The 15,294-nt window shown below is 42.6% G+C and overlaps 1 protein-coding gene across 8 annotated transcripts in view; it reads right to left on the bottom strand.

Moving 5' to 3' along the window:
• ST8SIA5 (ST8 alpha-N-acetyl-neuraminide alpha-2,8-sialyltransferase 5) overlaps nt 1–15,294 on the bottom strand; it is a 61,983-nt gene that overhangs the window by 20,712 nt on the left and 25,977 nt on the right. For 4 of the 8 annotated variants that reach the window (XM_070743616.1, XM_070743619.1, XM_070743618.1 and 1 more), the window contains 4 exons: nt 14,993–15,085; nt 13,122–13,178; nt 11,297–11,383; nt 10,569–10,713 (listed from right to left, as the gene is read on the bottom strand). In XM_070743616.1, the coding sequence (XP_070599717.1) occupies nt 10,569–10,713; nt 11,297–11,383; nt 13,122–13,178; nt 14,993–15,085 (382 nt within the window). The remainder of the gene's footprint in view (nt 1–10,568; nt 10,714–11,296; nt 11,384–13,121; nt 13,179–14,992; nt 15,086–15,294) is intronic. The other 4 variants (XM_070743617.1, XM_070743621.1, XM_070743620.1 and 1 more) reach the window with 1 other exon arrangement.

Raw genomic sequence — 15,294 nt, 5'->3', positions numbered from 1 at the left:
ATCCTATGCCCATGACTGTGAAAAGTGGCAGGTGGAGCTATAAGGAGCTCAGGTCCGGTGAAGCACTTGGAGGTTTAGCTGTGTCCTGGGGGTCACCTGAGTACTACTCCTCATTCTTGTAGCCTGAAATTTTTCCTCTGGAAGTCAGTGACCTCCATTGATGACCCTTATTTATTTATTTTATTTATTTATTTTGTCCAATACGCAATAATACACAATGAAGGTTATAGAGGATATACTAAAGTCTTGGAGGGGTCTGTAATATGGTAAATGATTTAGCTTTACTAGATAAATGGTCAAAGCAATGGAAACTGCAGTTTAATGTTTCCAAATGTAAAACAATGCACTTGGGGAAAAGGAATCCTCAATCTGAGTATTGTATTGGCAGTTCTGTGTTAGCAAAAACTTCAGAAGAGAAGGATTTAGGGGTAGTGATTTCTGACAGTCTCAAAATGGGTGAGCAGTGTGGTCGGGCGGTAGGAAAAGCAAGTAGGATGCTTGGCTGCATAGCTAAAGGTATAAGAAGCAGGAAGAGGGAGATTGTGATCCCCTTATATAGAGCGCTGGTGAGACCACATTTGGAATACTATGTTCAGTTCTGGAGACCTCACCTACAAAAAGATATTGACAAAATTGAATGGGTCCAAAGACAGGCTACAAGAATGGTGGAAGGTCTTAAGCATAAAACGTATCAGGAAAGACTTAATGAACTCAATCTGTATAGTCTGGAGGACAGAAGGAAAAGGGGGGACATGATCGAAACATTTAAATATGTTAAAGGGTTAAATAAGGTGCAGGAGGGAAATGTTTTTAATAGGAAAGTGACCACAAGAACAAGGGCACACAATCTGAAGTTAGTTGGGGGAAAGATCAAAAGCAACATGAGAAAATATTATTTTACTGAAAGAGTAGTAGATCCTTGGAACAAACTTCCAGCAGATGTGGTTGGTAAATCCACAGTAACTGAATTTAAACATGCCTGGGATAAACATATATCCATTGTAAGATAAAATACAGGAAATAGTATAAGGGCAGACTAGATGGACCATGAGGTCTTTTTCTGCCGTCAGTCTTCTATGTTTCTATGTTTCTACTCAAGTGAAATGTATTAGAGAAAGAATAGAAGAGAAAATATAGGAAAAAATGTATCTATGAGAGAATAGCAGAAAGGAAATAGGGATAAAAGAGAAGATATAGGAGAGACTATAGGACAGGGGACGAAAGGCACTCTGGTGCGCTTATGCATGCCCCTTACTGACCTCTTAGGAATCTGGAGAGGTCAACCGTGGATAGTCTAAGGGTAAAGTGTTGGGGGTTAGGGGATGATACTACGGAGTCTGGTAATGAGTTCCATGCTTCAACAACTCAATTGCTAAAGTCGTATATTTTACAGTCAAGTTTGGAGTGGTTAATATTGACTTTGAATCTGTTGTGTGCTCTTCTGTTGTTGTGGTTGAAGCTGAAGTAGACTTTGACGGGCAGGACACTGCAGCATATGATCTTGTGGGCAATACTTAGATCATGGTTTAGACCCTCTAAAAGGATGTGACCAGCTGTCTGCAAGGAATTTAATTCCTTCCATTCCTCACCATCCTGTGAGATCTGAAGAAGCTTCTTGGATGAGAATCAAAACGTCTTCCAAAAAAAAAAAAAGACAAGTATATCCAGTTGCCCCCTGAAAAAGCACATTTCGGAAATGCAGGAAGTACAGCCACAATGAAGCCCAACATTTCTATGGCTAAGCAGGACAAATGTGGTGTGATATTTTTCTCCCTATTTTATGATGTTTTTGCAATAGGTTTTTTTTCCCCCAGGTATAAAATTTTTCTTTATTTTTCTTTCACAGTACAATAAAACAACATAAGCAATTAAAAAAACACAGAATCAATGCTTAAAGTAATAATTAATAATATTTCTTAGATATGTTAAACATTCTGAGTGAGAAAAAATCGCTAATAATACTTTCAATATCTCCGGGACCGTCTTCTGCCGCACGAATCCCAGAGACCAGTTAGGTCCCACAGAGTTGGCCTTCTCCGGGTCCTGTCGACTAAACAATGTCGTTTGGTGGGACCCAGGGGAAGAGCCTTCTCTGTGGCGGCCCCGGCCCTCTGGAACCAACTCCCCCCAGAGATCCGAGTTGCCCCCACCCTCCTTGCCTTTCATAAGTTCCTTAAAACCCACCTCTGTCGTCAGGCATGGGGGAATTGAGACTTTCCCTTCCCCCTAGGCTTATAAAATTTATGCATGGTATGTCTATATGTATGATTGGTTTCTTAAATTGGGGTTTTTAAATTAACTTAAATATTAGATTTGTTTATATTGTCTTATTATTGTTGTTAGCCGCCCTGAGTCTATGGAGAGGGGCGGCATACAAATCTGATAAATAAAATAAGTAATAAATAAATAAACAACAGTCGTAAATGTGAGTCGGTTGTTAAAGTGCATGAATTTTGATCCCGTGACCACAGGGATGCTACAACAGTTGTGAGGATGCTATAAGGGTATCATTTTTCAGGGCCATTTTTAGTCCACACGGTCGCTAAATGAATAAATTAAGGACTACCTGTAATAACAAAATTTGGAAAACCCGCTAGCATTTTTTCTTTCTTCCTCCTTACGTCAAAGAAAGGTGTTCGTTCCTTTCTCCCCTTGTCTTGCTTTTCTAGGCTGAGCTGATACTCTCTGCAACCTTCTTCAAGGTGATCGGTCCTCCATCACGAGGACCGATTAAGTGGAAAAATTCAGTCCATCTTTAGTACAGAGTCTCTGCCAGGGATGTGAGCCAGCTCTTTGAAGCTTTAAATTGGATGAGAGCATATATGTACGCTCTCAAGTGGAAAGTCCATATTTGATCACCCATATTTTTCAGAGTATAAGAGGCACCTTTTTCCTTCCTTAAAAGAGGCTGAAAATTTGAGTGTGTCTTATACTCTGAATGTAGCTTTTTCAAAGCTTTTTTTTCCTTGCCCCTAATGAGATGCTAACAATCTTCCTAACATGCAGGCTTTTTTTCATTGCTACTCCCTCCGAAGAATGTTTTTTCCAGCTCTAAGCGTTTGCAGGGTTTTTTTTTCATTTCTACTTGTTCCATATAAGGGTTTTTTCCAACCCTAAATCTTTGCAGGCTATTTTTCATTGCTACTCACTCCAAAGTAGGCTTTTTTCCAGCCCTAAATTAGCCGCCCCAAGTCCACAAGGAGAAAGATGGCCTATAAATCTAATAATAAAAATAGAAATATAGAAGTAGAAGTAAAAGTAAAAGTAAATCTTTGCAGGCTTTTTTTCATTGCTACTCGCTCCAAAGTACGGGCCCCAGTCACCTCGACTGACTCGTTGTCAGCCGACTCTGTTTTCCAATTGGAGTCGAGGTCCACCCGGATCTGAGCGATTTTATCAGCGAAAAACGTGTTAAAATCCTCGGCACTGCTCTGTAAGGGCTCCCCATCTCCCCCCTGGTTAAGAAGGGAGTGGGTCACCTTAAACAGAGCGGCCGGCGGGATTCCGCTGATGCAATCAAGGCGGCATGATACGCGCATCTTGCCGCCTTGAGCGCCACTTTGTAAGTCTGTTATTCCTACTTAGTGATAAATTACTATGTATTCACTTGATATATTCATGAAAATCACTTTTTATAGTCACAGCATTTTGGAAATGCTCATTTAATGTTTTGTTATGTCTTATGTGTTATGTTTGTTTGTTTTCTTTTTTATAATCAATAAAAAAAGTTTTTTAAAAAAATGAAGGGTAGAAGCGTTGTCAGTGGTATTAAGTAGTTTAACATAGAAACATAGAAGACTGACGGCAGAAAAAGACCTCATGGTCCATCTAGTCTGCCCTTATACTATTTCCTGTATTTTATCTTACAATGGATATATGTTTATCCCAGGCATGTTTAAAAGCAGCTACTGTGGATTTATCAATCACGTCTGCTGGAAGTTTGTTCCAAGGATCTACTACTCTTTCAGTAAAATAATATTTTCTCACGTTGCTTTTGATCTTTCCCCCAACTAACTTCAGATTGTGTCCCCTTGTTCTTGTGTTCACTTTCCTATTAAAAACACTTCCCTCCTGGACCTTATTTAACCCTTGAACATATTGAAATGTTTCGATCATGTCCCCCCTTTTCCCTCTGTCTTCCAGACTATACAGATTGAGTTCATGAAGTCTTTCCTGATACGTTTTATGCTTAAGAACATCATCGGCAAAGAGGACACAGTTGTTTATAATATGGTCACAAAGATCCTTTATGTAGGGTATTGGGCGCTAAGGGCAGGCTCCATGTGGGGTGGTTTTTCCATGAGCTGGGGGTGTGGTTTCACACGCTGCCTGGATCCCACATGTGTGCTAGATGGGTCTTGCAAAGCCCAACTGCGGACCCCTAGTCTAGGGTCTCCAAAGGGGTTAGAAGACCTCCAAGGTCCGTTCCATCTATGTTGTTGTGTTATTCCACTTTAAGATGATGCAGAAGTTCCATTAATGATCCTGCACCTGCCAAATCCTATTTGAGATGGAAACCAAACCACCCCAAAGACCTTTTAGATTTATCCTTTAAATTCCCAATGCAGCCTTCCATAACTGATACCTGCCGCATGTGTTGAATTGTGATACCTATCAATCATCCAACATTTAATGTCAACTCCAGCCAAGTTGGGGAAAGTATCTTCTGAGTCATGGCCACAACGTCCATGGACTCATCCGCTCCATATTAGTGTCATTAGGTAGTTACAGTAGGAAACCAATTTGGAGTAACTATTGATTTGTATTTTTATTTTGTAAAGAAAATTTAACTACAGGTTGAATTTTTAAAAAATGTTGGTTCTGGGAAGCTGTAAAATGGATTAAAAGAGTCCACCTGGACTTGAAATAAGATTTTGAAATTAATCATAAGAATCCTTCTCATGGGAAAATACTGCTGTTTTGAATTTTTTAAAAGAAATGATAGAAGGGGACTTTGAAACTTGGACTCGGGGCTGCTCAGAGAGACACAGAGCCACGAATTAAGTTCGTAAGTAGAAGTACTTACTTCGGAAAAACTTCAGAAGAGAAGGATTTAGGGGTAGTGATTTCTGACAGTCTCAAAATGGGTGAGCAGTGTGGTCGGGCAGTAGGGAAAGCAAGTAGGATGCTTGGCTGCATAGCTAGAGGTATAACAAGCAGGAAGAGGGAGATTGTGATCCCCTTATATAGAGCGCTGGTGAGACCACATTTGGAGCACTGTGTTCAGTTCTGGAGACCTCACCTACAAATAGATTTTGACAAAATTGAACGGGTCCAAAGATGGGCTACAAGAATGGTGGAAGGTCTTAAGCATAAAATGTATCAGGAAAGACTTAATGAACTCAATCTGTATAGTCTGGAGGACAGAAGGGAAAGGGGGGACATGATCGAAACATTTAAATATGTCAAAGGGTTAAATAAGGTCCAGGAGGGAAGTGTTTTTAATAGGAAAGTGAACACAAGAACAAGGGGACACAATCTGAAGTTAGTTGGGGGAAAGATCAAAGGCAACATGAGAAAATATTGTTTTACTGAAAGAGTAGTAGATCCTTGGAACAAACTTCCAGCAGACGTGGTTGGTAAATCCACAGTAACTGAATTTAAACATGCCTGGGATAAACATAGATCCATTGTAAGATAAAATACAGGAAATAGTATAAGGGCAGACTAGATGGACCATGAGGTCTTTTTCTGCTGTCAGTCTTCTATGTTTCTATGTTTCTACCACTGTAACTTCAAAATGAATAATGCCAAAGAGGTGAAAAGGAAAGGAAAGGCATTCTTCAGAAGGCAACAGATGGATTAATAAAGACCTGGTTTGAACAAACCTCTATTTGCTAAATAAAGCCCAGTAGGCTGGGGTCACACTACACCAAAACAGAATAAATTCCATTAGCATGTGAGGTAGAGTTGAACTCAGCCGGTAAGTTTAATGGATCAAATCTGCCTTCAGCTACAAACTGGTTCCATGTCCTTATTTAAATTACGTTGATTGGCCATTTTCCACACAGATAGTGTATCTTTCTGATGTAGCTGTGCTAAATATAAATTATGCTGCCTATCTCTTGATATGCAGGAATGAGATGGCAGGTGGCAGACTAATCAGAATAGCCACGAAAGAATTCACAGCAATATAAAGTCAACGCAATTCACTTCTTCATTTCAGATCTCTTCTCACTTTTCATATCTGCGACAAAATCCAGGCAATGTCTTTGCATCCAACCACAGGAATCAGATCTAAAGGTGGTCCTCAAATTACGACCAACATTTATGTCGCTAAGTGAGAAATTGGTTACGAAATTGGATAGAAATACCTCGTCTTACGAACCTAATTGGTTCCCGGGGGAGGTTCGTAAGACGAAAAGTTTGTAAGACGAAACATTGTTTCCCATAGGAAACAATGTAAAATCAATTAATCCGTGCAACGAAAAACCCCCCGCAAAAAACCGCCGCCGCCCGGCTGTCACCTTTTGAAACAGCCGGGGGGCTTCCCAGTGTCCTCCTGAACCTGAACGCCAAACCCGAACTTCCGGGTTCGGCGTTCGGGAGGCCGCCGAGAAGCCCCCCGGCTGTTTTAAAAGGTGACAGCTGGGCGGCGGGGCTTCTCAGAAGCCTCCCGAACCTGAACTTTTGCCGAACTTCTGGGTTCGGCGTTCGGGAGGCCGCTGAGAAGCCCTGCTGCCCGGCTGTCGTCTTTTGAAACAGCCGGGGGGCTTCTTGGCGGCCTTCCGAACGCCGAACCCAGAAGTTCGGGTCTGGCGTACAGGTTCAGGAGGACGCTGAGAAGCCCCCCAGCTGTTTCAAAAAGTGACAGCCGGGCGGCGGGGCTTCTCATCGGCCTCCCGAACCCGAACTTTTACCGAACTTCTGGGTTCGGCGTTCGTAAGAAGAAAAAAGTTCGTAAGGCAAAATATTTCTGAACCCCGGGTTCATATCTCGGGTTGTTCGTAAGACGAGGGGTTCATATCATGAGGTACCACTGTAATAAATAAAATATTCATCCATCAATCCATCCATCCATTCATTCAATCATTCGACTTCTATGCTGCCCAATCCCGAAGGACTCAGGGCGGCTTACAAAATAATATAATACAATACAAAAAGATACAAACAATAATAAGAAGCCAAATATAATACTAAAACTAAACCCCGTAATAAAACCCATTTGTATAAAAAACGGTCATAATCACATGCATACACACCATTCATACAATTTGGCCATGAAAGATGTACAATTCATGGCCCCCAGGCCTGCCGGCAAAGCCAGGTCTTCATGGCCTTATGGAAGACCAGTAGGGTGGGAGTAATACAGACATTGGGGGGGGGGTAGTTGGTTCCATAGAGCTGGGGCAGCCACAGAGAAGGCCCTCCCCCGTGGCCTCCGCAACCTGCATTGCTTAGTTGACGGGACATGGAGGAGGCCAACCCTGTGGGATCTTATTGGTCTCTGGGAGCAAGAGACGGTTCCATAAATAATAATAATAATATTATTATTATTATTATTATTATTATTTTATTTATATGTTTTTTAAATATTGGATTTGTACTGTTTTTTTTCCTTGTGAGCCGCTCCGAGTCCTCGGAGAGAGGCAGCATACAAATCTAATAAATATTATTATTATTATTATTATTATTATTATTATTATTATTATTATTAATTAGATTTGTATGCTGCCTCTCTCCGAGGACTCGGAGCGGCTCACAAGAAAAAAAAACCCAGTACAAATCCAATATTTTAAAAAACAGTTTAAAAAGTGGAAACGGCCCAGGGGAATCAATTTCCCCATGCCTGACGGTAGACGTGGGTTTTGAGGAGTTCGCGAAAGGCAAGGAGGGTGGGGGCAATCCTAATCTCCGGGCAGAGTTGATTCCAGAGGGTCGGGGCTGCCACCAAGAAGGCTCTTCCCCTGGGTCCCGCCAGACGACATTGTTTTGTCGGCGGGACCCGGAGAAGGCCAACTCTGTGGGACCTAACCGGTCGCTGGGATTCGTGCAGCAGAAGGCGGTCCCGGAGGCGGCCCCGGAAATAGTCTGGCCCTGAGCTACGTAGAGCTTTATAGGTGATAACCAACACTTTGAATTGTGCCTGGAAACTAATAGGAAGCCAGTGCAACTCGCGGAGAATAGGTGTTATAGTGGTATACCGAGGTGCATTCTGGACTATTTTCAGTCTCAAAGTGAGTTTTGCCCCATTTTACAACGTTTCTCACCATATTGGTTAAGTGAATCCCTGCAGTTGTTAAATTAGTAACCCAGTTGTTCAATGAATCTGGTTTCCCCCATTGACTTGGTTGGCCAGGAGGTCACAAAATATGGTCACGTGACTCCAGGACACTACAACCCTCCTAAATGTGCATCAGCATCTGAATGTAAACCATATGATCATGGGCATCCTGCAATGGTCATAAGTCCGAAAAATGGTCCCAAGCCACTTTTTTTCAGTGCCATTTGTATGGTCACTAGGTGAACTTATTTATTTATTTATTTATTTATTTTATTTATTTTGTCCAATACATCAGTGTTTCCCAACCTTGGCAACTTGAAGATATTTGGACTTCAACTCCCAGAATTCCTCAGCCAGCGAATGCTGGCTGGGGAATTCTGGGAGTTGAAGTCCAGATGTCTTCAAGTTGCCACGGTTGGGAAACACTGCAATACATAATACACATTGAAGAGAATAGATATGTAGTAATATAAATGAAGAAAAGGAAAGAAGGAAAGATATAAAAGTATAGGAGATCATATATGAAAGGAAGAAAAGATAAATGAGATAAGATAATTATAATAATTATATATTATCTTATAATTATAAGATAATTGTAAGTCAAGGATCTATTGAGGACCTGTATACTGCACGAGTCAAAAAGAGGGCCATGAAAATATTTACTGACCCTCTGCATCCTGGACACAAACTGTTTCAACTCCTACCCCCTAAAACGTTGCTACAGAGCCCTGCACACCAAGACAACTAGACACCAGAACATTTTTTCCCGAATGCCTTCACTCTGCTAAACAAATAATTCCCTCATCACTGTCAAATTAGTCACTAAGGCTGCATTACTATTAGTCTTCTCATCGTTCCTATCACCCATCTCCTCCCACTTATGACTGTGTGACTGTACCTTGTCACTTGTATCCTTGTCACTTGTAATATTGATTATTTCCTGATTGCTTATTTGTACCCTATGACAATCATTAAGTGTTGTACCTCATAATTCTTGACAAATGTATTTTATGTACAATGGGCGCTTATGCACCAAAGACAAATTCCTTGTATAGAAACATAGAAACATAGAAGACTGACGGCAGAAAAAGACCTCATGGTCCATCTAGTCTGCCCTTATACTATTTCCTGTATTTTATCTTACAATGGATATATGTTTATCCCAGGCATGTTTAAATTCAGTTACTGTGGATTTACCAACCACGTCTGCTGGAAGTTTGTTCCAAGGATCTACTACTCTTTCAGTGAAATAATATTTTCTCATGTTGCCTTTGATCATTCCCCCAACTAACTTCAGATTGTGTCCCCTTGTTCTTGTGTTCACTTTCCTATTAAAAACACTTCCCTCCTGAACCTTATTTAACCCTTTAACATATTGAAATGTTTCGATCATGTCCCCCCTTTTCCTTCTGTCCTCCAGACTATACAAATAGAGTTCATTAAGTCTTTCCTGATACATTTTATGCTTAAGACCTTCCACCATTCTGTGTATGTCCAATCACACTTGGCCAAAAAAGAATTCTATTCTGTTCTGTTTTGTTCTTGTTGTGGTTGGCTCTGGCCCAGCTCCTGCCCCAGGGAATGTGGAAGTGGATGCAGGGGAAACTTCAACACATCACAGGCCTGTGTTATTGCAGACAGAGTCAGTTCAGAGTTTAGTTTCCTCCAATGAAGAAGAAGGTGGGAGTGACTTGGAAGAGGGGGGCTTGGCACACAGCCCAGGCAATCAATCTCCATTATCTTCCATTGATTCGGATGAAGACATCTTGGACCCACGCAAGCGCAGAATTATGCGTAGAAGAGACCAAGTAAGGGCATATTACAGGAGATAAGAGAGGCCACCTGTGTTAAGGCTGCTGCTATAAATAGCAGCGTGTGGGTTTGGCCATTGTGGAAGAGTATCTGATCGCAGTTCTTCAGGAATCGTGCCTTGACTTTGTTTGCTGATTATTCATGTCTTTGAAACCAACACAGAGCAAAGTGTGTGGGTGTTTCATTTCGTGGAAGAAGAAGGGGTGTGAAGTTTCTTCACAGCTGCTAGCTAAGTACTTAAAGAGTGATTAAGGGAAATTGTACAGACTACCCGGTTGTTTCGGGACGAGTGCTCTTTGCAATACAAAAAGAGTGCTCAGTTTATTTTGAATTTTGTCATAAAGAACATTGTTTTGAATTTTCAAACGTGTGTGTGTCTGAAATTTGTACCCTTGAATTTTCGGGAGGCTCCTACCAGAGAGCCCGGCAGAACTGTTCTGTTCTTTTCTATCCTACCCTACCCTATTCTATTCTATTCCTATTCTACCAGTACTTATGGAGAATTATGTTTAAGTCAACAAAGGTACATCACCTTGGGAAACATTCGGAATACTTCAACGTTGATATGGAAAATGCCGCTGGTATCCACTTCATATTTCAGGTCAGTACCCAGGGGTGTGTTCTTTTGTGTTGTGAAGAGGAAAGCTGGTGCATTGCAGCATCTGGACAGAGAAGACCTATGTGAAGAAGCAGGAATGATATTCATGAATAGTGGTGGCAAAGGAGTGGCACAGTAGTTAAAATGCAATTATCAGTAGAACAGCTTGCCTCCAGAAGTTGTGAATGCTCCAACACTGGAAGTTTTTAAAAAGATGTTGGATGGCCATTTGTCTAAAGTGGTGTAGGGTTTCCTGCCTAACTAGGGGGTTGGACTAGAAGATCTCCAAGGTCCCTTCCAACTTTTCCAAAGTGAGATCTCAATCCCAACACATTTAAACCTGCTATTTTGGCGGAAGCACAGCTCAGGGGAACCTTTATCCGATTCGGTGGGTTGATCCTGTGATAAATTATGGCTTGTTGTACATATCACCTTGGCTGGGTCACTGTTCCTATTTAGTTTGACTGGTTTTAAATAAAATACAGCCAGGCAGATTTACCCACAGTAGTAGAAATGAGTTAATTTATACTTCTGCCTGCAGCTGAAAACAAGAAACCTGCAATCAACAATTACTCATGTTTGCTGTCAGGCCATAGTTTGAGGCTGGGGATTGGATCAGGTTTTGTAAAATCTCTTTTTTACACTTAGCCCCGTGATCTTACTTGAAGAATTTGGCCTCCGTGATATTCATTTCCCATTTGCAAATCTGAAGGTTCTTCCATCTTTCAAACAGATCCGTTTGCCTCGTTCTAAAATAGGCAGAAAGAGACGGTTGCCTTAGAGCTGAATTCCAAATGTAGCAGCATCTACACCCAATTTTAACAGCAACAATGCAACTTTGTCCTGGTGAAGGGAGAGTCCCTATGTATGTCTACACACACACACACACACAATTCCAACAGCAAAGAAAACCACAGGATATGGAATTTGTTTTTGTAGATTTTCACAGGTATACGTATGTAAATTGTTGTGAGTTTGGGTTTTTTCCCGTGTAATATTTTGAGTGTCTTTGCGACGTTTCAGCGAAATCACATTCTCCATCATCAGGCTGACATTATGGGCTTGTGCTGCTTTGAATATGGTTTCCATATTCAACCATATTCAAACCATATTCAAAGCAGCACGAAGTCCATAACCTCAGCCTGATGATGGAGAATGTGATTTCACTGAAACGTCACAAAGACAAAGTATTACATGGGGGAAAACCCAAACTCACAACAATCTACATGTATATATAGAGAGAGAGCTGAAGGGATTGGATACTGTAGCCTAGAGGTTAATTCTCTGCCTTACAAGGCAAAGGTTGCAGGTTCAAGTCCCAGTGAGTGTAAGGCTAGCTGATGAGGCCAAAATAAGGCCAAAATACATCTATCGTAATCTCCCTTAATTTTCAAATTCAGCAAAAACGTGCCACACACACACACACGTCTTACAAATGCCTCCTCATACAAACTTTTCGAGATACAAACCCGGGGTTTAATAATTTTTTGCCTCTTCTTACAAACTATTTTCACCTTACAAACCCACCGCTGCCATTGGGATGCCCCACCTCTGGACTTCCGTTGCCAGCGAAGCACCCGTTTTTGCACTGCTGGGTTTCCCCTGAGGCTCCCCTCCATGGGAGATCCCACCTCTGGACTTCCGTGTTTTTGTGATGCTGCAGGGTAATCCCAGCAGGGTAATCCCAGCAGTGCAAAAACGGGCGCTTTGCTGGCAACCGAAGTCCGGAGGTAGGGTTTCCCAGCGAGGGGAGGCTCAGTGAAATCGCAGCATCGCAAAAACACAGAGGTCCGGAGGTGGGGTTTCAAGGACTTCGGTGTTTTTGCGATGCTGCGATTTCACTGAGGCTCCCTTCGCTGGGAAACCCCACCTCTGGACTTCCGTTGCCAGCGAAGCGCCCATTTTTGCGATGCTGGGATTCCCCTGCAGCATCGCAAAACACAGAAGTCCGGAGGTGGGGTTTCCCATGGAGGGGAGGCTCAGGGGAATCCCAGCAGTGCAAAAACAGGCACTTCGGCTGGCAAAAGGGGTGAATTTTGGGCTTGCACGCATTAATCGCTTTTCCATTGATTCCTATGAGAAACATTGTTTCGTCTTACAAACTTTTCACCATAAGAACCTCGTCCCGGAACCAATTAAGTTTGTAAGACAAGGTATCACTGTATATATATTTGTTTTCATAGATTTTCACGGGTATATGTATGTAGATTGTTCTGAGTTCAGGTTTTACCCCGTGTAATATTTTGAGTGTCTATGCGATGTTTCGGTGAAATGTTGCATAGACACTCAAAATATTACAAGGGGTAAAACCCAAACTCAGAACAATCTACATATATATTTTGAGTGTCATCCCCTGGTAGTAAGCCCAATTGGGCTTTTGAGTGCATGGCAATAAGGCCAAGCGCTTACTTCAGGGTTCAAAAAAATATAAGACAGGGTTTTATTTTCAGAGAAACATGGTACATACATACATACGTACATACGTACGTGAGTGCATGCGTTTGTGTGTATCCCATATCCTGTGATTTTCTTTGCTTCTTTGGCCTGTCAACAGAAGAATATTGCAGTAGCAGACTTGGCAAGAATCAAGCTTTCTGATTAGACAAAGACAATTGATGGCTTCTCCCAAGTCCAACCCCTTTTTGTTTCTCCCTCATTCCTTTGAAAACACCTTTCTTTCTGCCAATCTTGTGCTCAAGACCTCGCCGCTGGTCTCAGTAAAGCTAACAATCCTAGCAGATGCTGGGCGAACATTAGCTCTTCTGCACGTTGGAGCAGAGTATGAGCTGACTTATACCTGCTGGTAGTTCCACCTCACTGTTTATCACTGCTCCCAGTCACTCATGCCCTCATCACCTCGAGGCTCGACTACTGAAATGCTCTCTATATGGGGCTACCTTTGAAGAATGTTCAGAAACTTCAGATCGTGCAGAATGCAGCTGCGAGAGCAATCATGGGCTTCTCTAAGTATGCCCATGTTACACCAACACTCCGCAGTCTGCATTGGTTGCTGCTCAGTTTCCAGTCACAATTCAAAGTGTTGGTTATGACCTATAAAGCCCTTCATGGCATCGGACCAGGATATCTGCGAGACCGCCTTCTGCTGCATGAATCCCAGTGACCGGTTAGGTCCCACAGAGTTGGCCTTCTCCGGGTCCCATCGACTAAACAATGTCGTCTGGCAGGACCCAGGGGAAGAGCCTTCTGTGTGGTGGCCCCGACCCTCTGGAACCAGATCCCCCCTGAGATCAGGATTGCCCCCACCCTCCTTGCCTTTCGTAAACTCCTTAAAACCCACCTCTGCCATCAGGCATGGGGGAATTGAAACATCTCTCCCTTGCCCATGTAGTTTTTGTGTATGATTGATTGTGTGCTTGTTTTTTATATATTGGGGGTTCTCTTTTTTTGGACTTTTTAACCTAAAACTGTAATTTAGATTGCTAAATATTAGATTTGTTACTATGTACTGTTTTTTACCATTGTTGTGAGCCGCCCCAAGTCTGCGGAGAGGGGCGGAATATAAATCCAATAAATCTAATCTAATCTAATCACTCACCAGCCCTGACCGGAAAACCTTGCACCAGAGCGGTGAAACTCAAGGTCCACGGGCCGGATCTGACCCACAGGGTGCTTAAATCCAGCCTGGAAATGTCAAAGGACCAGCTCATGGAGTCTCTGCCGGTCAAAATGGACTGGCAACTTGGCAGCAGATTAGGGACGCTTCCCTTGAGGGGCCTGCTTTTATTAGGACTTTGGGAAGAACTCTGTCAGGGGCCACATGTGTCCTCCCATACAAACAGCCCGTTTTCAGCCTCCCTGGCCTCCTGCAGCACTCTGCCGGCCAAAGTTGGCAGCACAGAGGCCTCATGGGGCCTCCACACAGCCCATTTTTAGCTGGCAGAATCTTACTGGAGACTGGGGAGGTCAAAAACAAGGTACTCGGGGACCTAGGAAGTCTCCGCATGTCCCTGTTTTGGCCAGTAGAGTGCTGCAGGAGGCTGAAAACAGGGTACGGGGAGAGAGGCCTCGGGAGGTCTCCATGTGCCCTGTTTTGGCCAACAGAGTGCTGCAGGAGGCTGAAAACAGGGTACAGGGGGAGAGGCCTCGGGAAGTCTCTATGTGCCCTGTTTTGGCCAGTAAAGTGCTGCAGGAAGCATCTGTTCTCTCTCTCTCTCTCCCCCCTCCCCACAGAGGAAACTACAACGCTGATCCAGCCCTTGAAGAAATCTAGTTTGATACCTCTGCCTTACACATTCTGAGCATCAGTGTAAATTTGAAAACAACTTATTCTGGAGAAAAAAGGCTGGATTTTGCCACACCCTCAAGTCAGTGTTATGGAATGAACAAGTCCCACTTACACAGTCAGGGCCTTCAACTCCATTATTCCCCGCCTTAGATCCAAACATTTTGTAGAGTTGTAGTCAAAAGGACCATCATAATATTCAAAGTACCTGAGGAAGAACAAACCAAGGTACAAAAATAAATGTCAGGTCTCATTAATTCTAAGCATCATCTTCGCACAACTTGGATGCACTTTCCCAATATGTTTGTCAACCAATCTCATAAGTCCCATTCATCTAACTGTGGTTTATAGAGCACTTTCCAACACTCCTTGGACTGCACTGGTTGCCAATTGGTTTCCAGACACAATTCAAAGTGT

Source organism: Erythrolamprus reginae, chromosome 2 (assembly GCF_031021105.1).
Source record: "Erythrolamprus reginae isolate rEryReg1 chromosome 2, rEryReg1.hap1, whole genome shotgun sequence".
NCBI lineage: Eukaryota > Metazoa > Chordata > Lepidosauria > Squamata > Dipsadidae > Erythrolamprus > Erythrolamprus reginae.
The sequence above is the reverse complement of the archived record's forward strand: the minus strand, read 5'-3'. Positions and strand labels throughout refer to the sequence as shown.